Raw genomic sequence first — 24250 nt, 5'->3', positions numbered from 1 at the left:
TTGTTCTGAGTCTCCAGAGGCAAGAGCAGGCAGATCTCTGTGAGCTCAAGACCAGCCTGGTCTGCACAATAAGTTGCATGCCAACCACAAAGATTTAAAGAGGAAGCAACCACCACCACCTGGCTGAATGAGATGCAGGGAGACAGAACCATTCATCGTGGCCACAGCAGCAGCCAGCCTGGCCCTCTTCTTGATAGCCACCACCCACCATCACAATGACTCTCTGCTCCTTCACCACCTGCTCTTTCCTGTTTCCCTCTGGCTTCCCACTGCCTGTGGTTTCTCTACACTGCCTCTTAGCCTCCCTTATCCAGCCTCTCCCACTCTCCAAGAGGCCACTTGTGATCAGTTTACCTATTTTCATCCCATGAAAAGTCTCTGTTGTGAGCACTGTCTCCCTCCGAGGCCACTTCTCTCTCTCTCTCTCTCTCTCTCTCTCTTTCTCTCTCTCTCTCTCTCTCCCCCAGGCCACTTCACCAGCCTAATCCTCATAGCTGTGCTCAAAGTAAAACAAGCTTAAAAGATGAAAGAATCCCCAAGGTATCCCCACAGTAGTCTTGGTGAGGGGCAAATTCCAAAGACTTTATCACACCGAAGAAGGCTCTGTTTAACTACAATGTTTGTCTCTTCTGAGTGTATTCTTTTTCTCAGCAGAAACTTGAGTCCCCTAGATCTTCAAATATAGTTCAAACTCCATTACCCGCTTCAAGCTGTTTACTAAAGTACAGTTTCACAGGGCCCCGGTGGTTAGAATTTACTGGATTCCTACCATGCACAGGCATTATACCAGCCACCCCATTTGTTGTGTAATGCCTTACGATCACAGGTGAGCCCTCCTGGTAAAGTATCAGTAGCTCCACCTTATACAGAGGGATCTAGATTAGATAGCACATGTTTATTCTTGCTATACAACCTGTGGATTGCAACCCTTTGGGATCAAATTACTCTTTTACAGGGGTCACCTAAGAACATCTTCATATCTGATATTTATATTACGATTCATAACAGTAGCAAAATTACAGTTATAAGGTAGCAATGGAAGTAATTATATAGCTGGGGGGGGGGGGTCACCAGAACATGAAGAACAGTATTAAATGGTCGCTGCATTAGGAAGGTTGAAAACCACAGCCATGCAGGAATTCAGTAAGGACAGGGCATAGATTTTCTTAGCCATCATAAGATTTAAAAAAATAAAGACAGTTCACACTTAATATCTAAGTTCAACTCTCCCAAAGATTATAAGTCCAACCATGACACTTACCTTGATAAAGACACAATACTACACAACTCTGTTAATGTTAATAAACAGAGATGACGTTCTTGATTTCTCTTACTCAAAAGCCTGTTTTCCCATAACTCCTCATTTCCTTTCTCCTCAGCCTTCATTAATCTCACTTAACAGTGAGCTAAACCCTTTTTAGTACAAATATCCCAGATTTTTCTCCTTCTGGAGCCTCCCCTGACAAGGCAACACACACAGGTGCCATTTTCCAAACGATCTTAATTTCTGTGACGACTCCTTTTACAGCCTTTTCTGCTGCATTAGTGGCTCACATATTTCATTAGCAAGAAAGGGAAACAGAAACAAATGCCCAAGCCCGCGTGACTTAGCAGGCCTGACAGTGCCATCCCCCTACCAGGGTCCTCTTGTGTTTCGATTCTCACTGGCTCTTTTTGAAGACTGGTTCTTCTTGAGGACTCCAGCTGTGTAAGTTGCCCAGGGACATTATGTCCTTCCTGTATTATTTAGCAAGAAAGTTCTAGAACTCAAATAAAAAAATGCCTGGGCTCAGGTCCTAGACACCTTTAGCACAGTGTGGTGATGCCACAGAAAGGTTTGATGCCTTCCTCCCTTTCCCACCTCAAAGCTGTCAGTGGCTCCCCTTCCTCTCCCCACCTTCCCACCCTTTCACCACCCCCTCCCCACACCCCACTCCTCCACTCCCCCACTATAAGGGAACTTAGCATCTGTAGGCTCACACGCTGTACAAGCTGTACAAGGAAAATCTTAGAAAGGGCATGGGGAATGAGGCCCCGAGCGCCCTGATTTGCATGAGAAAAGAGCATAAACTAACAGCTAAAAGGGGAGCTTGGCTTCCAGCCAAGGGAAACCCTAGCTCCCCACAGAAAGGGAAGGAGCCAGCCTAACTGTAACTCTGTGCGAGATGGGGTAAGGTGGGCCTAGCGTCCCCCACCAACCCAGGCTCTGGTCACCACTGGGCCGGCAGGACGCCTTGAGGTTCAGACGCGGCCTGCTTGCTCTGCTCTCCTCACTGGGATTCTGAGCTCACGGAATGAGTCGCTGGAGCGCAGTGTTTGCAGTCGGACCTGCACGGAGTCTCCCTTTAACTCAAGGCCTACACACAGTCGCGTTCTGTAGGTGACTTCATCTGCAGGTATACGTGTGTGTGTGTGTGTGTGTGTGTGTGTGTGTGTGAGCACCGAAGTGGTGTGCGACATAAAAACCAAAGCAGAGCCATGTGGCTCCTTAACGTTGTCTTGGAGGAAATGAAATCATGCCAAGAGTCGGAAGCTAAGTCCGAAGAAATGAACTCCATGTACTGTCTTTCAGGTTCTACATCGAGAGCATATCCTTTCTAAAGGATAAGAACACAGTGGAGCTGTTTTTCCTGAACGCAAAGGCCTGTGTGCACAAGGTAAGGCACTTGTTTGTGTGTTCGCTGAATGTTTCCCCAGTGACTGCAACTTGGTCTTGCCTGCCCTTTTACATCTTAGGAAAGAACAGCCTCTCTCCTTAATATCAGCTCCCCAACTCACCCCTTGCCAGGCCCAATCCTCAAACCACCCCTTCCCAGCCTCTCCCCTCAAACCACCCCTCCACAGCCCCCCTCCCCAACCCTCCCCTCCCCAGGCCCTCTTCAGATGCTGAATGGTGAGCAGGGATAATTACACCTCCACTCAGTCACCGCTTCAAAGGTAGCTCAAGGAGGCTCCACATGGTAGGAGCAAGAAAGACAGGAAGACCACTCTGATGGATGCCATCAGAGTGCGGGAAGCCTCATCATTTTAACATTTACCATACAAAAACAAAAAAAAAAAAAAACTCAATCCCAGTTCCTGTCCAGCCTGCCCAGTCCCTAATGCCACTCCCACTGGGCTCCAAGGAAACAGAGCTGGAGGCTTTCAGCAGCAGGTCGGTTCTCTTTAGACACGGGCCAGCGAGGTTGTTTTATTTCTGTCCATCAAGGACAAGTTACAAGAAGGCAACTTTCAGGGGTGGAGTCCATTCTCTCTTTCTTTATGTGAGTGACAGGGATAAAACTCAAAGGTCCTCAGGCCTGAGTCAGCTCACGGGCCCTCACACTCTGTCTCTTAACTAGAGTATTTATTCTAGTTATATAAGCTAGGATTACTGACATGTCGCACTGGGACCATATCTGGCACCTTCCTATTTTTTTTATTTCTATTGCATTTGTGTGTGTGTGTCTCTGTGTGTGTGATGTATGTATCTGTGCATGTGTGAGTGACTGTATGTGCCTGACATAGCACCTGTGTCCCTGTGTCGAAGTTCTAGGACAATTTGGGAGCTGATCCTCACCTACCCCCTGTCTGAGACAGCGTCCACATACTGTGTCTGCCCAACAAGCTGGCCCTTCTGTCTCCTAGCACTCTGTCTCCTATCCCCTCTGAGCCCTGGAATTATACACAGACCGTGCCTGGCTTCCCATGAGCTCTGAGGATTAGTGCTTTCATGGCAAGGGATTTAGCATCTCCTCAGCCTTCCGCTGAGTGTTTTATTATTTCACTTTACCGCCTCGGTTGGATTAACTTTCTTTGCTTTGCTATTTTCACGATTGTTTTTGAGTTGACAGTATACATCTTCAGCGTACCGCATCTGTCTCGAACGAAGCTCCAGCATTTCTCACATCCTGTAAGACCCTTCTGTATCTCAGTGTAGACGGTTCCCATCATGCCTCACTTCTGCATCTGCTGCAGCTGCTGGGGACATCACTATTTCTGTGTGAAGTTTTGATCACCTTCAAAGATATTTAAACACTATAAAAGTGTATTTATTAGTAGGGCCACCATTTCTGTTTGTCTTTATTCTTTTCTTCATGGCTTAACTTTTCTTCTACCTGAAAGACATTGGGTAACATTCTCCATAACGTAAGCATTGGCTGGTTATTCACTGTTTCAAGCTTCTTTCTGAAAGCACTGGCCGGCCTTTGTCTTCAGGTTTTGAATGTTAGTTCATTGGATACAAAAGTATACATTAGCAATTTATTCATGTCTACAAAAATAATGATTCATTATGATTTTCTTATGATGTTGCTGATAAGGGATCTGCTGCCACACCAAGTCTTTGTGGCTCAGTGTGTGGTGTGTCTTTTTCTCTAGATGCTTTTCCACGTTTCCACGTTGGGCAGTTTGATTATACGGCAGTACCTTGGTAGAGCTTTCTTCGTGTTTCTTCTGACTTAAGTGTCTTGGGTTTTTAGGTTTATTCTTTATATTAGATTTAGAAAGGGGTGTGTATGTGGGGGATGTGGTATTTGTACGTGTTTACATGTATATGGGGTCATATGTGTGCCAGGGCATGTGCATGTGTGTGCATGCATGTAGAGATCAGAGGACAACCTTGGATGTCTTTCCTCAGGAACCGTCCATCCTGTATTATGCGACAGTTTCTCACTAGGACCTGGGACTCACCAATTTTGTTGAGCTGGGTGACCAATAGTCTCCTATGACCTCTTTTTCTATGTCACTCCAGACATCTAGGTATATAAAATAGGTATAGAAATTATTGATAACAAATCATGTAGAGATTTATTTAAAAATAATTCTTTGATATATACACACATTTTACCATTTTTTAAAGATAAAAGTAAATGTTCATACTAATGAAAATGGATGTGTTTATTTTTACATATAGAATTCAGTCTTGGCTGATGGTTTGATTAGATGTAGGAAATCTTCAAAATTTTTCATAGTTAATTAACATTTTGGTTTTCTTATCTTTGGCCACATAGACTAATTTATGCCTCAGTTCTGGGTGTCTTGGGTTGACTTCATTTTCTCTTCTGGCCATGTTTTGCCAGCCTGATGATATGTTATTGCCTGCTAGACTTTTGTATCTTCTTACGAGTTTTACAAGATTTTTTTTTAATTATACATATATGGTGATTGTCTGATTTAGTGCTGGGAATGGAACCCGGGTTCTCTGGAAGAACAGCCAGTGCGCTTAACTTCTGAGTCATCTCTCCCACTCCCTAGATATCACTAATTTTATATTTTTGAATGCTACTTGCTTTTATCCATACACAAATATTCTTTGTATGTGTTTCTGGGTGCGGTCTGGTTGTTAGGATGCAGTTTGCTTTTTTCCAGACTTGCTTAAATGATTTGGTAGGTGGGACTAGAACAGAGCTCACTCTACTGTCAACTAGAATAATCCTGTCACCGGGACAAGACTCCTGGGTCTGCCTCTGGGTGCCCGGGAATTAAAAGGTTTCCTAGTGTGCCCCGAGGCCACAAGCACCATTTCCCATCCTGTATGAGGACCAAGCACTGTTCCCTCCCGGCCTTTCAGAGTTCCCACCTTCAGGTAATTCTCCATGCAGGGTGGTGGCTAGTCTGCTCAGTACCCACGCTGCCTGCCTCTCTTCCCTTGGGGCTCTGTTCTGCAGACTATTTTCAGTTCAGTTCTTCAGTCTTCCAATTCCAATTCCTCAGCTCAAGGTGTCTGCTGTGCTCCATCATGTTCAGTGTCTGGAAGCCTCAGCAATAAGCAGGGACAATATGAGACTTGGCTTGTCCCAGGCTCATGGTTTATGTTATGTTGCCAATTTCTCAAGTGTTTTGAAAACTGTTGAGATTTTTGGCTTTGTGGGGGAGGGGGGGTGAGCTTTTTCAGATAAGAGAACACGTTCTAGCCCTGCTATTCCATCTCAGCTGGGAGCTGAAGTACTCAAGGCAGAATCTTTGGCTAAACCACTCAAATGTTGCCACCACCAAAACTTTACTATCACCCTCTCTTTTGAGGTTCAAGTCTCCCTAATTGTTGGCTGCTGGGGCAACACTGATACCCGAATGCAGCATTTATGTGGTAGGGAAAGGAGCCTGCAGCCACACTGGTTGTACACTCTTGTGTGGAGAAACACAGTCACCCTGGGTGACATCACAGCCTAGCTGACCATGCTCCAACAGAATGGCTTTCTCCGTCTTGTTGGTGCTGCTATTGATGCCAAGAAAAATAAAAACAAAAATTTAAAGCCTGCAGTTTTAAACTGATAGTATTTCTCTATATGCTAAACTCTGCTTGAAGAATGTTGTGGAGCAGAACTCTTTTCAGTCTGTCCCTTTGTAGCTTCTCAGTTGCAGGTCCTCTCTCAATGGGACGTTTCTCATGCCTTCTCGGAGAAGTTAGAATACTGTTATTTAGAAATGGAATTTTACCATATATCCCAGCCTCTTTTCAAACTCTCAGCAATCTACCCGCCTCCGTCCCCCAAATGCTAGGATCACATCACATGATGTGTGATCCATGATCACACGCCCACTAAATTTCACAGTTTTTATAAAACGTAATAATTGACTATTACATATAAATGTGTGTGAGACTGTTGTTCACATAATTATTAATTTTAAAACAATTGAGAGGAACTTAGGGTGGATATTTTCTATGTAATTAGTATGCAACAGTCAAAAGACAAGTTACACAATCACATGTATGTTCACAGGATGGAGCGTCTGTCTACCATCCAGTCTTAAGTAATTCCTGAAAGTGTTTTGTTATTTAAGGACATTTGACATAAGGAATTTCACCTGAACCATGGCCTCAGAAGTCAGTAAGTCCCAGGAGCACATAGCTTCAGCTGTGAATGTGTACGTGGATTTATTGATTGGTAAACCTGAGTCAGTGGGGTTGACAGCTAGAACTGGGGCTCACTGCTACACCTAAGCGCCAATGGGCTTCCCTTCACAGTGTGTAGGCCACATTTCTCATCCACCATGTGTTAACTTACTCTTACAGCACTCACACACACACACACACACACACACACACAACTTCTTCATATTTGCCAGAGAGTTCCCCTGGCCTTGTTATTTTTTTTTCCTTCCACAGAGGACAGAAGAGAGAGCTCTGATTTGCAAATACAAAGCCACAGTGTTTACATACTTCATTATAAGACATGTGACTTAATAAGGTTGAATACAGTAGCTGGAGCTCTGCATGTTGATATGAGAATCGGTTTATAGTCACAGCTCTAGCCTCAGTAATATGCCATTTGAAATGCTGGATAGCTCCAGTGCCTCTGTAAATATCATTGCCCATATGCATTGTGAATATGCCGCTGGTGACCTTTAACTGTGTTGGAGGAAATAACTCATTTCTGACTTTGAATATCCAGGAGAGTCTGGAAGAGAGATAAAGATTTTTCATTGTTGTTTACCGCAAAGCAAACTCATATAAGCACAATTTAACACCACTCGGGCATTCAGTGAACTGCTGGTGACTGTTCAGAAAGTAAATATGAAGAGCTGATGATCAACATTGCTTACTTTCTAAGAAATCAAGAGATAATGAAAGTGGCCAGGTGTGGTGGTATGTTTCTGTAACCATAGTACTTGGGACATAGAAGTGGGAGGTTCACAAGTTCAAGACCAGCCTCTGATTTACAGTGAATTCAAAGCTGGCCTGGGCTTCATGAGATATCTCAGGAAAGATATAAACAATAATGTAGAGTTTTCTAGGGGGAAAAAATACAGGACAGTACTTAGGCATTTACACTTACCATAATTTATGCTTTCTGGGGATTGTTGATAACATTTACCTGTACCATGGTCAACTATAATTATAGTTGTCATCAAAGGATGAATGAGAGAGATTAATTCTGCTCTCATCTTGTTTGGAGATGCCTCTTTGTGTAGTAGGCAGCTGTTAATTACTGAGTGCTATAACTGATCAAAGTGCTAAGAATAGCTGAGTACTGATGCTCAACTCTAAATGGGACATCAGTTATCATCTCCAGGAAGGCTTAGGACACATGGCAGAAGGAATTCAGGAGCTGAAGGATGGCGAGGAGCCCTGTGACATGCTGTCTTCTGGACATGCCAGGCCATTGCACTCACAAACTCACTGAAGCTAAGGTCACATAAGTAAGATAAGGCCAGGGGACCAGTCAGCATCCCAGGAGGCAGCGCTTATGGAACTTAGTTAGAAAAATAAAAAGAGGAGGGGGAAGGACCTAAATATGGAAAAGAGAGGTTTTGAGGAATGTCCAGAAAAGTGAAAGGGAGTAGCTAAGGATGGATATGATCTAGATACATTGCATGTATGTGTACAGTTGCCAACGAATGTATGTGTGTGTGTGTGTGTGTGTGTGTGTGTGTGTATAGATATATGATTTTGCTTCCTTTTGACATATGATCTCACTATATAACCCTGGATGGCCTGCAGTTGGTTATATAAACCAGGCTGGCCTTTAATTCACAAAGATCTATTTATCTCTGCTGGGATTAAAAGCATACACCACCACTCTCAGCACTAAAATTATTCTTTCAAATAGGCTCATAATAGTTTTTGTAGAAAGAAGAATTTCATCAGCAGTCTAATTTTTTAAATCAAATGCCCATGGGTTTTCTTCTAATATTTTAGGTGTGAAATAAAGACCAGTTGTCACCTTATAGAAAGCTAGTGTGGGCTTAGGATAAGTAGGCCTGTTGATTGAGTGCTTGGCTGGCATACACTGGGTCTGAGACACTGCACCGCACAAACCACACTTGGGAACATAGGAATGTAACTGTAGCTCTAGAGAGGTAGAGGCGGGAGAATTGGAAGTACAAGGTCATGGTCAGCTATGCAATGAGTTTGAGATTAATTTGTGATACCCAATACCCAATCTCAAAACAAAAGGAAAGGAGGGATATTGTTTGTTTATTTAAGACAAGGTCTGGTTATGTAGCCCAGGTCAGCCTCCAATTTATAATCCTGCCTTGGCCTCCCAAGTGGTAGGATTACAAGCCTGTGCCAGCAAAACCAGCAGAAAGCAAGTTCTTTCTATGTTTTGAATTTTTTTTTAATTTTATGTGCACTGTTGTTTTGCCTGTATGCATATCTGTGTGAGGGTGTTGGATCCTGGAGTTACAGACAGTTGTAAGCTGTCATGTGGGTACTGGGAATTGAACCCACATCCTCTAGAAGAGCAGTCAGTGCTCTTAACTACTGAGCCATCTCTCCAGCATCGGAAAGCAAGTTCTTTAGGCTTCAGCTTTGAAGTGTTCGTGTGCAAAACAAACTCAGCTGTGGCTGGACCTGAGAACGTGAGAAAGCATGTTCATCCGGCAGGATCTATTTGAAACCTGAAACCTGCAGTGGGCTATAGCGTGCATCACTGTTTATCTCTAGAGATGCTCAGCAGATTTCTTAAAGTTTATTCTGACATTTTAAATTCCAATTAAACATCAAGAAAGATGAGATATTTTTCTCCTGGAAAAGGAGAAGAAAAATGAAAGAAAATCTACCTAGTTGTCTTTTTGACATATCCCTACTTCTTGTATGGCTATCTCAGTAAACACTGCACATGGTAGGAAGTTTCTGTTTGCTGGCCCTCATCCCCAGCTGCAGTTTACAGTGTGAGAAAAAAACATTGCAAACCTTAGTATGCTTTGATGTAACCTTTCTGAGGTGAGGTTTCAGTGTGAGGGCTACTTTGGGCCTATGCTAGCTCTGTGGTTTAAAATGGTGCCTAACCTCTTCCACAAAAAGCTTTCTCAGGACAGCGATGGTGAGGTTAGGGTGTCAGTTCTCATCATGTGACCTGTGAATGCCTCTGTCATGTTTACGCCAAATATTCATTATTACTTAAATAGGAGGTGGGAGCAGGGAGCAAAAATGCATGACTTCAATTCCTGTACTAGGGAGGCAGAGGCAGGCAGAGCTCCCTGAGTTTCAGGGTCAAACTGGTCCACACAGGACTATGTAGTGAGACCCTGCCCCATCCCCACACTAAAAAGAAAAATGTTTATTTTTATTTATATAAGTTTATATGATGTGTATATATGTATGTGTTCATGTGTGAAGACACACGTGAATGTCAATCCTTATCCTCCATCTTGTCTGAGGTGAGGTCTCATTTGACCATGACTGTAGTGTTTGTGCCTGGTCTGTTGGCCCTGGAGTTTCTAGGGAATTCTACTGTCTGTCTCGCTTCTCACCATAGGAGCACTGCAATCACAGACACTCATCAACATGTGTGGCTTATCCACGTGTTCTGTGGTCGTCATGTTTGCACAGCACGTTCTTTCAGCTGCTGAACCATCTCCCGGCTCCCCAAATGCTCGTTATTAATGAGTAGACTCATGGATCCTCGCCCCTCTCCAGTCACAGACTCAGAATGTGGAAGGAGTGAAAATTCAGCCCCGGTAAACAAGGATTTCAGTGGACCTTTTGCACACATAAATAGAAAAGCCCCTGGGCTTTGGTTGTGTTCAACCTGAAGAATGAATAACGTGTTAAATCTCCCTTTAAGAAATGTGAATTCCAGAACAGACACAGGAGTTTAGGAATAACCTTTTCAATTCTGTTCCTCATTTTTACTTGATGGGGTTGCTTTTAGAATTCATGTTAAGAATGCACAAAATCAGACTGGCGAGATGGCTCAGCGGTTAAGAGCACTGACTACTCTTTCAGAGGTCCTGAGTTCAATTTCCAGCAACCACATGGTAGCTCACAATCATCTGTACTGAGATCTGATGCCCTCTTCTGGTGTGTCTGAAGAGAGTGACAGGGTACTCACATACATAAAATAAATAAATCTTTTACAAATGCACAAAATCCTTAGAATGGATATGGTAGCCCAGACCTTTATTCTAAGCACTTGGGAAGCCAAGGTAGTAGGTGGGAGGGTGCAGGGCTGAGCCTGAGTTACAGAGTGAGTTCCAGGTCAGCTCGGGATAGACAGAGACACTGACTTCAAAACAACAAATAAGAATGTATGAGGTCCATTTCCTTCCTAATGGAAAGGAAAGAAATGAACGAAGAGCCCCTTCGCTGCTCAGGCTGTTGGGCGCTCAGAGCATTTCACTGAATTTGAACTCCGAGGCAGTTCAGGAAGGAACCTTTCAATGAATAAAGGCAAAGACACAGATCAGATGGTGACGTTAATGACTAAGTGGTGACAGCGTCCTTGGAGTTAGGCCAGCAGCAGACCCAGCCTTTAAAAGCATCTCTCGCTGATGTCCACTTTGTTTCAGTCACTGTTCTTGGAAAATCAAACTGCCTTTAATAACTTAGGACTCAGGATAGTGTCCCCACTGCTCAGAGTAGAGCAGGCCATAGCAGTCACTAAGTAGGGAATAGCTGTAATTCAATCCACACTTTTTGTATGCACTCAGATTTTCTGTTGTTGATTTTGTTATTTTAGTTCTCATGCTGCCCCCATTAGCTAAGATTTCTTATTATTCCCACATTACACAAGGAGATACTGAGGCACAGAAGTTACATAATGTTCACAGTGTCACATAGCTCGTGGTTTCATATGTGCTTCTTTTTTTTTCATTTAATATTTCCGTGTGTGTGTGAGTGTGAGTGTGAGTGTGTGTGTGTATGTGTGTGTGAGAGTGTGTGTGAGTGTGTGTGTGAGTGTGTGTGTGTGTCTGTGTGTGTGGTGGGTATTGCCAACAGTGTATGTGTGGAAATCAGGAACAACTCTATGAGTTCTCTTCTCTGTCCACTATGGTTCTAGGGATTGAGCTCAGGCTGTAAAGTTTGCATGGCAAGTGCTGTAACCCGATGAACTGTATCTCCAGCCCATACCCTGCTTCTCAATGGAGAATTACTCACCCCAGGAGAGTCCTGTGGCATCCTTAATTTGGGCTTTCTCTTTCCCTTATTTCCAAACTTTGTGTATGCTGATATTCTTTGCCCAGAGAGGTTCATAAAATACCTCTGTACATGATACCTTCTAAAAACAGGATTAGGGGACAAGGTACCCCTTCTGAAAAGACCTTTCAGAGGTTCATTAGCCCTTGTGTTGAACAGAGAAACAGTCCAACACACTGAGAAACTGGCCTTACTCTGAGTCATCACTGAAGTGGGAGCCCTTGAACCTGTTCTGCTTCCCTGCTGAGAGTACATCACCACACCTCACCTTCCGAAAAGCAGCTGCCTGTGCCAGCTGGTACTGGTGTAGAAATGCTGAAACCAACAGAGACAAACTGTGGGAGTTTCCCGTGTGCCAGCTGAGGTCCCCATGGAGAAACCAAAGGAAACAGGACTGGGCATCCTCCTGGAGACTGTCTTGACCACATCTAAAGCACAGTGATCAGCCAGAATTTATCTCAAGCCTTTTAAATAATCAATGACCTAAACTGAGGCTTGGAAAATTATGAAAGCATTGGGCTGTCTTCTCTCTTTTTCTGTTTGTAAAATCATGATAAGTACCCATCAAGCCTAGTAACTTCTCTCTTTATAAACCGATGATCTAAAAGTTCTGTCTTCAGTGAGTTCTGATCACAATATAAGACACAGTACTTCCTTAAAGTTCCAGGGATCTTGCAGACACTGGACATTTCTGTGACCTCAGGTAGTCCTTTATTCTTTCCATGAATAATTTAAAAAATAGTTGGAGACATTTTCTTAGTTCTGCGATGTAGAATTGGGATTTTGTAATTCAAACACAAATATTGGCCTTCAAATTAACAGCTAAAAAAAAGAAAAGGAAAGGAGAAGAGAGGAGAGGAGAGGAGAGAAGAGAAGAGAAGAGAAAAAAGGAAAGGAAAGGAAAGGAAAGGAAAGGAAAGGAAAGAAAAGAAAAGAAAAGGAAAGAAAAGAAAAGAAAAGAAAAGGAAAGGACAGCAAAGCGAAGCAAAGCAAGCCCTATCTGGATGGGGTGGGGTGAGGGAGAGAGACCAGCAGATAACGACCACCTTGCTGTGGTGACCGAGTTTAGTCCCTGGAACCCACATACAGGTGGAAGGAGAGAACCAAATCTACAAAACTATCCTCTGAGCTCACACTTGTGCCCTGGCACACAATGGACACATGCACGCATGCACATATACTAATGAACAGTGTTTATATTTCATAAGACTTGGGAGATGGTTCAGTCGCAGAATACTTATATAGCATATCCAAGACTTGGGGATCAGATTCCCAAGACAAATTTTTTTTCAGGCCAATATGAGTTTAAGACAGTGTTGGGCTTGGTAGCATGAAGCTACGATCCCAGCCCTTGCAAGGTAGAGGCAGGAGGATTACAAATAATTGCAGCATTTGTGACCTTTTGTCACAGAAGACACTGGGACCTGGGAGATGGCAGGGAGATAAGGGCACCTGCTGTCAAGCTGAGGACCTCAGTTCTGTCCCTGGACCTACATGGGGAAAGAAAAGGCTCCTGTTAGATATCTTCTGACATGCGTGCATATTCCCACCCATATAGCATACACAATAGCTATAGTATCAAACTTAAAGACACTCGGTATGATGCCACTTCCATGGGAATGACATAGCTAAAACCTAGATATGTTCTAACCATTTGTTATTACTGTTTTCGAAGTGTCTTTCTTGATCATTTTTAATTGTCATGCAAAGTACTGGCTTCATTATGGTATTTTCATACATATGTGCTATTATTCTTTGTTCTTATTTGTCCCTTTTCTTTACTATGGGCCCTACCCCCATTTTTTTTTAAAACAAAGTGTTTTTGAAGTCAGTCAAGACACTCTGAGCTAGGTGCCATTCCAATCGATCTCTCCCACCCATGGGCTCAGTAGGAGAAGACATGTTTCCAAGAGAGAGGACACAGAGGCACAGCTGGTTAGGCCTCCTGGATACCACTGCACACCCTTTACTTTCCTAATACCAACTCATATCTTTGCACATTAAATAAATGTGGAAATGCAGGTGAGCCTGATGTTAGCAACCCAATTAAAGAAATGAGTTCTTGCAAGAACAAGCAAGCATGTTTATTTTTATCTTTCCTCTTAATCCACTTCTTGACCCAGACTTCATCTCTTTCACTAGCATACTTGTGATGCAAATCCTAAATCTCACTTTCACCATACTCAGGGCAACCATGTGTTGCACAATGTCCTCAGATTCTCCATGCCATTTGCATAGAAGCGCATCGAAGCCTGTGACTCCGGAGGCCTCTAAGCTCTCTTACAAGCCAGGGTGTTTTGGAAGGTCATTTGGCCACTTGCATTAAGATGAGAAAGCCATCTTTCCAAGGCTGACTGAGTGTGTGCAACAACAGGCTTTATTGAAAAACAAAAAGAAAACCAACCAAGCTTGGTGGTGCACACCTTTGATCTCAGCACTCAGGAGACAAAGGCAGGCAATCTCTGAGCTCGAGGCCAGCCTCGGAGACAGAGTAAGTTCCAGGATAGCCAAGGCTACACAGAGAAACCATAATTGGGAAAACAAACAACTTTCTCAAAAATACATTTTGTTGACTTGTATTTTGAGGTAGGGTCTCTCTGTGTAGCCCAGGCTGGCATTCAGCTTCTCAGCTTCTTGCCACAGCCTTGCAAGCGCTAAGATGACAGTAGTACGATGCCATGCCCATAAATTTTCTTCCCCTTCTTTTTCTTTTTTCTTCTTCTTCTTCCTCCTCCTTCTTCCTCTTCATCTTTTTCTTCCTCCTCCTGTTCCTTCCTCCTCTTCTTTCTTCCTCCTCCTCTTCCTCCTTCTCCTCCTCCTCTTCCTCAATGGATAAGTTAATACATATGTGAAACATATAGAAGTGTCTAGCCAGGCATCGCAAGACTGTGTATTTTTGCTATTGTTACTGTAATAGTTTCTCCTTTCCCTCCCAGTGAATACCTGAAGCTGAACCAACACTTAGATGTACGGGTTTTGCTTATATGTGTACACATGGTAGCACATTCCTTTAATGTCAGCACTCAGGAGGCAGAGGCAGGTGGATCTCTGAGTTCCAGGCCAGTCTGGACTACAGAGTGAGTTCCAGGACAGCAAAGACTACACAGCAGACAAAATTAGCCTGTGTAGGAGGACTTTTGTTAGGGTAAGGAAACACACAGCAAGGCATACAAGAAAACCCTCTACAAAGCAGAGAGAGAACTTAAGAGCCCAAAATTCAGTCTGTTCTCAAGGGATGTTGTTCTTAAGGGTCTTTGAAGGGAGTTTTTTTGAGGTTGGGTTCAAGACTGTTTTTTTCTGTGTAGCCCTGTATGTCCCAGAACTCACTGTGTAGACCAGCCTGGCCTAGCAGTCTGTGTGTTTATGGGGTACTATAGGACATTTCAGTGATGTGTACCATCTATCTAATGCAATTAGATCAGATAAGTGGCCATCATTTCAGTCCTATGAAAGTCTTTTTGATAAGCGCACTCTAAATTCCCTTTAACAGCTATCATGAAGTAGTCAGTTACCTTTTCTTAACCATATGTACCCTCCTTTGCTATATACCAGAAGTCTTTCTGCGACCAGTCTGCATCCCTTAGCCAAACGTACTCCATTCCTTGCTGCCCCTTCTCTGGAGACAGCTGTTTTACCACTGTTATCCATTTCTCCAGTTATCCTCCTCCTCCTCCTCATCATCATCATTTGTTATTGTTGTTGTCATTATTGTTACTAGGGCTTCAGCTCAGGTGCATGTTAAGCAAGTGCACCACTACTGAGCTGCCCCCAGCCCATCTTACATCCACTTTTGAAGTCCAGTTTCATCTTTACTTCCCCACTGCTGGTGCATAGACAAATATCTATAACAGGCCCTCAGTAATTATATATCAATTGAACAAAACAGATGTCACTTATACTAGAAAATAAGTGGATCAAACTTTGCAAAATGGGCCTGTGAAAGGATCCGGCCAAACTGAAACGCAATTCTGAGTTGCACTATTAAATCAGACATTTTCAGCTTTCAGTCTCACTTCATTTTTGCCACCGAACAGTGGCCTATTGTGCCTAGATTCAATTTTCTAGAGTTGATACCCTACCGGGAACCTTGAAATCCAATACAGCGAAGCCATGGCAATAAAAAAACTCAGTAGTTCATTCTATTGATGTGGGAGCCAGGGGTCTTGGTGTATCTGACTCTTGAGAAGAGCCCCTTTTGAAAACCTTTGGGAGAAGTATAAAACTAGCCACAGGGCTACTTCGGTCTTTAGAGTCAGATATATATCTCTGTGGAATAAGCAGTCAGCTTCCGATTGCTCCAGGATGGACAGAGGTTGAGCAAATTCTCAAAGAGAGTCCATTAGGTATGAAAACTCATCTTAAGCAAATCCTCTAAAATATTCTCCCAGGTCAGCTGCCCTGACTGGAATTGGCTTCCTTTTTTCCTTGTCATATGGCCCAAAGTTACCACATGGCCACAACAACTCAGGGATGAAAAGGAAAATAGAAAACTGTGTCCACCAAAAGTCAATGACTTTGGGTACATTAGTATACACTTCTAATGCCAGTACTCATGATTCTGAGGCAGGCCCATCTGGTCCACAGATTGATTTGGAGGCCAGATAAAGCTACATCCAGAGACTCTGTCTCAAAAGGAAAGAAAAAAAGTCAATGACTTGATCGTGAGCAATCCAAACCTCCCTGTGTTTGAGATGGAACTGTTCTAACCTGGAAACATACTCAGAAGGCATGGTGACACATGCTTGTAACCCCAGCATTTCAGAGGTTAAGGCAGAAGGATTTCCAATTCTAGGCCAGCCTAGGCTGCATGGTTAGCCCTATCTCTGGGGGTGGGGGATAACAGGAAGGAAAATATTTGAATAATTTAGTAAAGGTTTGTTCATAGCAAGGAGGCCTTATCTAAGTAGGTGTTCATGGGCGTTTGCTATCCTAACTGATGGTGCTTTAAGAAAAAAGGGTGGGGTGAGCTTAGAGCTTAGGTGCTGGTGCAGTGGGCGAAGTACTCACTGCACAATCATGAGGGCCTGAGTTCAGAACCTTTGAACCCATGACAAGCTAGATGCAGTAGCCCATGACTGTAATCCCATCACTCCTAAGTGCATGGGAGGCAAAGATGAAGCCTTATGTAGGAAGATGGGAGCAAGAGACCCTGTTTCAAAAGAAGGTAGAAGGCAAGGACCAACTCACATACATGATGCACACACACACACCATGACCTATGATCGTTTACATTCTCTATCTTTGTCTCTGTCTCTGTCTCTCTTACACACACACACACACACACACACACACACTGTTATGTTTATAAAAAGAGAAAGAGGTTTAGAGAATGGTATATGGCGGTGTGGGGGAAGGGGTGCCCCAGTGGGCCCATGCCCAGGCATCCCTTCCCCCGAGGGACCAGACACACACAGGCATATAGAGTAGAGTTTATTTAGGGCAGAGGATGGGAGTTAATGGTGTAGTGGAGGCAGAGAAAGGCAGAGAGAGTAGAGAGAATAGAGAAGAAGAGGCCAGCAATGACCACGTGGAGAGAGGGGTTAGGGGAGGAGAGCCCAAGAGAGGCAAGAGGAAAAAGAGAGAGGAGGGGCCTAGCACCCTCTTTTATAGGCCAGGCCTACCTGGAAAGGCAACTGTGGGGAGGGGCATACCTGGCTGTTGCCAGGTAATTGCGGGGTGGAGCTTAGACAGAACCTAATACACATACACACACACACACACACACACACACACACACACACGCACACGCACACGCACACGCACACGCACACGCACACACACACACACACACTGAAAGTAAGAAAGGGAAGGAAGGGAGGAAGAAAGAACAGGTGTGGTGGCATGCTCCTCTAGTATCAGCACTTGGGAGGGAGAGGCCAAAGGCTCATGACTTCAAGGTCACCCTTCTATGCTACATAGTAATTTCAAGGCCAGCTTGGGTTGCATGACATCCTACCACAAACAAAGAAACCCCCAAAACAATGGAGGGAGGTGGGTTTCCACTTTGCTTAACAGAACAGGAAGCATGTTCCTCTCTACCTAGTCCATGAGTGTCAGCAAGGAAGGAGCACACTCGTGATTCCTGTCATGGGGTTACTCTGAAGATCTCAATAGCCAACACGGAATGGTTACAGAGACCCCACTGAGCTTAGCATTTGACATTTGAAAATGTTTACAAATGTGAATTTGTATGCGTCTGCCTCATTCTCGGCCCATTTTAAGATTAAGAAGTAACTTAAAGGCTCAGTAGCAGAAACTGAATTTGGCAGGCAAGACAGCTGGGTGTGTTCATCTAACACCCAGTCATGTAAACATAGTGTTTACCAAGAGAAGTCCTAAACCAAACATCAGAGCCGGTTTGAAGAGTAGCCAGTCCACCAGGAACAAAGAAATCTAATATTGCATTTTAAAGGGCTGTTGGAAGGTGTGTAATAAATACCTCACCTTGCCTTGTTTCATGTGGGTTTTGTGGGTTTTCCTTCTCTGTGTCTTACATTGAAACTGTGCTAGTTTGAAATGCTGTTCTCTGACACATGCTCCCTTCCACAGCCTTGAGTGTGGGAATCAGGGTTCTCATAATGGGAGCTTGTGCGACACCTGCCATTTGGGCCATAGTCCTCAGGGCCATTTCCCCTGAACTGTCATTTGTCTTTGCCACCTCTCTGGACTTGTGAAAGGAAATGTTATCCCCCCTTCCCTTTAGAAGATAGTCTGAGGTTTTGAGTTTGGTTTTTTTGAGACTGTCTCTCGAAACCAAAGTAGGTAAAAATTCATGTCCTTAATGATTCTATCTAGCATGCAATGAAGAAGGCACATAAGGTATGTTCTATGTGAGAAGGTGTGATTGGTCACCACATACAGTGTGCAGGTTAGGACAGAGGAGGGAGTGGATGTTATGATGAGACTGAGAGGCTGTGATGAGACTGAGAGCTCTGTTTCATGACTTTACATTGAAGTATCAGTACAAAATGTAAATGCTTTTACATTTACATTTACAGCAATGTAAAAGGATGTGGCCATAAAGCAGAAGAGGGAATACCTTCTGGCTAATTAGCCAGCTTTTTTTTCCCTCTCAAATATTAAATTATTTGTTCACTGATAGATGGCTGACCCAAGTAGGAACTCAAATATTTGCCGAATACATTGGAAAGAGCTTCTCAAAATCCAGTTGAAAGACCTGTATTTCATAACAGTGTGATTTAATATGAACTATTCTAAAACATTTATACTCCATGCTTATATTATGCAGATACCATCATCTCAGAAATGAGCTCTAAGAATTTCCTTACAGCCAGATATAGTGGCACATGCCTTCAATCCAGCATCTGGGAGGCAGGGATGGGGAGATCTCTGTTAGTTTGAAGCCAGCCTGATATACAAAGAGAGTTAGTTCTAGGTTCTCTTTCTTTGTCCCCTGTGTACCCACCCATTTAGCCTCTCTGTGTCATGATTTTGTCTGTGGGTTTGCTTTTGAGGTTTTGAGTTTGGTTTTTTGAGACTGTCTCTCGAAACCAAAGTAGGTAAAAATTCATGTCCTTAATGATTCTATCTAGCATGCAATAAAGAAGGCACATAAGGTATGTTCTATGTGAGAAGGTGTGATTGGTCACCACATACAGTGTGCAGGTTAGGACAGAGGAGGGAGTGGATGTTATGATGAGACTGAGAGGCTGTGATGAGACTGAGAGCTCTGTTTCATGACTTTACATTGAAGTATCAGTACAAAATGCAAAGTGCATAGAAAGAACCTAAGTGCACAGCTCGGTGAGGTTTCATGAGTGTGGGACATGGTGGTAGTGCAGCCAGTGCCAGTATCAGAGCAGAAGAACATCATGGTCCCCGAGAAACCCCCTGTGTGTTCCTTCCTAGTTATGAATCGCTTCCCAATTCAACCACTGTTAACCGAAGTGAATGTTTTTAGTTGACCATGATCACAGGGAGGAAGGGAATCAATCATAGGAGGAAAAGCATGGCGACAGGAGCTTGTGTTACTTTTTCCTTTTGATTTAATCCAGGACTCCAGCTTATGAAATGCTGTATGTGCTGCTCAGAGGGATGGGTGGGTGGGTGGGTGGGGAGGTAGATGGGTGAATGGGTGGGCAGGTGTGTGGATGGATGGATGGATGGATGGATGGACGGATGGATAGGTAGATGGGTATGTAGATGAGTAGGTGAATGAATGGGTGGGGAGGTAAATGGGTGAATGGGTGGGTGGGTATGTGGATGGATGGATGGATGGATGGGTATGTGGATGGATGGGTATGTGGATGGATGGATGGGTAGGTGGATGAGTGGATGGATGGATGGATGGGAAGATGGATAGGTGGATGAGTAGGTGAATGGGTGAGTGGGGAAGTAGATGGGTGAATGGATGGGTGGATGGATAGATTGATGTATGGATGGGGAAGTAGATGGGTGGGTGGGCGGATGGATAGAATATCTAATCAGATAGAGGCACAGTACTCCTGAAAATAAAAAAAGCTATTTTGTATACTTACTTTTGTAAAACATTCAAATAGGGCAGGAACTTTAGCAGGGATCACTTTTCACTCAAAGGCTTAATTTTAACATCAGAACCATAACTTTCTCCTGATTCATCATTTTCTCCCTCTCATCATCTCTGATTACCTTGTAAGCACCTTGCACTTTTTTATTTAAATGACTAGTTTTCTATCAGAAAACTCTACTCTGCTCTCCTACTACAAATTCAAATTGTCGTTGTAAATTGGTGCCAGGCTGTGTTTAAGCAATTAGGAGGCTGTAATTACAGCAAGCTGTGTGTGTAATCTTCCGTGTGTAAGGGTGAGGATGGAAGCTGAGCACCTGGTTCTCACCGTTTCATGATGGTTATTCATTCCTTGCTGGGTTGTCTCTGCTTGGGTGTCAGATGTGGGTGCCTTAGGATTTGCATGCTCATTAACAGCACCTGACCTACTTAGTCCCCGGTCTCTCTTGCACATGTAACTATTTGGCTGCACCTCACCGTGCCTCCAATTTCCAAGGCAGACTCATAAACATTCACTCCCTTGCTTTGAAAATGTGTCAGCCCAAGAGCCTATAAAGAAGGTGGAATGGTAGAGCCAGTCTGACATTTGACCCGGTGATAGCTTCCTCTTCCTGAGGGTTTAATTCTCAGGTTGGGGGGTGGGGTGGGTGTGGGGTGGTGCTCAAGAAGGAGAGCTGAAGTAAATAGAACACAGTTTGCTAGGACACTGTCATCAAGAGCTTAGCTTTGAGCTGAAGAGATGGCTGGGAGATTAAGAGTGGGTACCGATTACCTTGTAATTGGTTCTTGCAGAGAACCTGGGGTCCACACCAGGCAACTCACAACTTCCTGCAATTCCAGCTCCATAGGATCTTATGCCTCCAGCCTCCTTCATAGCTGAAGTCATGTGCACACAGCTATACAAACATACATATAGACAGACGACAGACAGACACACTGAGAGAGAGAGAAAGAGGAAGAGAGAGAATGAAAAGTAAAATAAACCTGAAAAAGTTTAGCTTTAAAAAAAAAAGTTGAGGGAAGGAGAAAGCGATTATGTTTTAATAGAAAATAATGTAATCATCATCATCATCAAATAAAAAAAAAAATAGAACGGGGTCCAGGGAGACATCTCAGTCTTAGTTTCATCCTTAGAATACAAGTTTAAATATATATATATATATATATATATATATATATATATATATATATATATATATATATATATATAAAATACGTGTAATCTCAGTGCTGGGGAAACAGGAACATCCTCAGGGCACTGTCCTGAGTCGACCTAGTAATTGGCTAGCCTTGGCTCCCAGGTGAGAGGCACTGCCTTAAGTGGCAGCACAGTGGCAGCATGCCCAAGGAAGAATACCTGAGGCTGACCTCTGGACTCCACAGGCACACGCAGACACACATGTATGTACACACATGAAAACACAACCCAAAGTACAGAGTAATACATTCAAAAGTACTTACCTTGGAAATGTCTAGGATGCTAGGACCTACCTAGCTAATGGGCGTGCAGCCTTTAGTGATGTAAACATCTCTTAGCTCTGACCCACAGTTCACAGCGTAGGTGTGTGATCCACAGTCCTGGCTCAGATCTCCCTGGTTCTAATGTTTTGTTGCTTCAGTGAGCCTGGCTCCTGGATCCCCTCTTAGATTCCCCAAGCCTTCTGCTACACACCCAAGACTGAGGAGCACAGGTCTTGTAATGATCCCAATGTAGGGATGCTACAGAAATGATCTTAGGTCCTTCAGGATGTCTCATAAGAGGCAAACAGTATCAGTGCATCCTGCTTAGAGTTAAACTGATGTCTGCTAGGTTTCTCCAATGTGAAGTCACCATGTCTCTTTGTAATAAACAAATTCCCTGGAATGTATACTTAGAGACTGTCTGTCCTCTTTCCCAGCAGTCCTAGTCAAAGCTCTTGTGGTTGCCAGGGTGGCCTTTCCCAAGGCAGTTAACAATGTGGTCACTGTCAATGTCCATTTTGAAGTCTGATACCTTCAACTTCCTTCTAAATAACATTTCCTAGTTCCCAGTCCCTATCCTGTAAAGAATTTTTAAGGAATCCACGTGGCTCATGGGCTCCTCTGTGTCCATTCCCTGGCTCCCTAGGCTGCCTTTCACGTTGATGCTCACACCCCGGCGTGGCTGATGGAACCCCCTCTACGTTGGATCCCATGCCCTTTAGTTTGTTGCATCACTTGCTGGCCTTTGTTTGACTTTGCTTTCTTGAGAAAGGGTCTACCTATGTCGAGCATGCGGAGCGATAACTCCTGACTCTATTCTCTCGCCTGTCTCTAGTCTCCCAAGAGCCGGGATGCCAGCCCTGTGCCACCCATTCCCAGTCTGAACCCTTTGCACACTTCCTTACTTTCTGGCACAATGGGACAAGCCCAGGCTCTCCTTGTATTTTTTGTTAATATAGCTTTAAAATCAGCCAGTTTTCCTTTTCATGGGGCATAGGATCTGATTTCTTTTTAAGTAAATTGGAATCTCGTTCCAAAAACAAACGTTCAAGTCCTCTAATTTGCCCTCGACACAAAGTAAATTTTACACCAGCCAGGACTGAACCCAAGGAAAGCTTAGTCTGACTAGTTCACCCGCCTTTCTCCTATCTGTCTCCACAAGTCCATCTGCATTATTCTCCTAGAGCTGACAGATTGGTACTCTCTCTCTCTCTCTCTCTCTCTCTCTCTCTCTCTCTCTCTCTCTCTCCCTCCCTCCCTCCCTCCCTCCCTCCTTCCCTCCCTCTTCTCCTTTCCTTCCTCCTCTCTCCCTTTCCCACCCTCTTCCCTTCTCCCTCTTCTCTTCCCCCCCTCACCTTTCCTCCATTTTCCCTCTGCCTCTCTCCCCCAACCCTCTCCTCTCCCTCCCTCTCCCTCTCCATCTTTATCTTCATTGTGATCAAGTTTCTGAGACGCTGTCTGCAAATACTCTGGTCTCTCGTCATGCTGCTTGTGTCTTTGCAATTAGGGCACACACCCATAAAGACACTGCACTTTTTTTTTCTTGTGATACATTTTACTTAGCTTATCCTTTTATAATTTTTCTTTCCAGCCTCCAAAGTCCATGAGGTGTGAGGGCCAGGTGTTCTTGTGTCCTTGCCATATATGAACCAGTGAGGCCAGAAGAGCCTTTGGAATCTGACACTTCTCTGTGTATAGTCTCCAGTCTGTGTGGCTAGAACCACCGCTCACATACGCTACCTGTGGTTTTCATAGGTGTAGCCTGATTAATAACCTCACAGCTCAAAAAGATGAAGTGTTTGTTTGTTTACCCTAACTTAAAAGATTATGCAAACTCTGTGTACAATGACTGCAAATATACAAGAAGTACTTCTTATGAAAAGCATGGTCCAGATCCACATCACCTCAGTGTTCCGTGTATAGTCTACAAATATTACTGAAGACCATGCTGGGGCCAAAATAGCTAAAAATTCATGTCCTTGGTGATTCTATGTGGCAGGCAATAAAGAAGGCAGATAAGGTATGTACTGTATTAGAAAGTGCAAATGGTCATCACATATAGTATGCAGGTTAGGACAGAGGATGGAGTCGCTGTTGGGGAATATGGAGGGAGGCTGTAGTGAGACTGGGAGTTTTGTTTGTTTCATGACTTTACACAAAGTGCATAGAACCTAAGTGCACAGCTTGGTGAGGTTTCACGAGTGTGGGGCATGATAGTGCAGCCCGTGCTAGTGTCAGAGCAGAACCCCACTGGTCCCCAAGAAGCCCCCAGTGTGTTCCTTTCCAGTTATGAATCTTCTCCCAATTCAATCACGGTTAACCAAAGTGACTCATTGTAGCTGACATGTCCTCTGCAGGACAGGAGTCACCTGTGTGTTCTCTGAGTGTCTGGCTCCTTGAGTTCTGATGCTGAGATCATCATTGTATATAGTGTCTGC

The 24250-nt window shown here is 43.9% G+C and overlaps 1 protein-coding gene across 9 annotated transcripts in view; it reads left to right on the top strand.

The window, feature by feature from the left end:
• The window catches only part of Frmd4b (FERM domain containing 4B), a 321370-nt gene that overhangs the window by 214827 nt on the left and 82293 nt on the right, over nucleotides 1-24250 (top strand). For all 9 annotated transcript variants that reach the window (XM_052174401.1, XM_052174394.1, XM_052174393.1 and 6 more), the window contains one exon: nucleotides 2573-2657. In XM_052174401.1, the coding sequence (XP_052030361.1) occupies nucleotides 2573-2657 (85 nt within the window). The remainder of the gene's footprint in view (nucleotides 1-2572; nucleotides 2658-24250) is intronic.

Source organism: Apodemus sylvaticus, chromosome 2, assembly GCF_947179515.1.
Source record: "Apodemus sylvaticus chromosome 2, mApoSyl1.1, whole genome shotgun sequence".
Taxonomy (NCBI): Eukaryota; Metazoa; Chordata; class Mammalia; order Rodentia; family Muridae; genus Apodemus; species Apodemus sylvaticus.
Note: the sequence above shows the minus strand (reverse complement) of the source record. Positions and strands in the feature narration are given on the sequence as shown.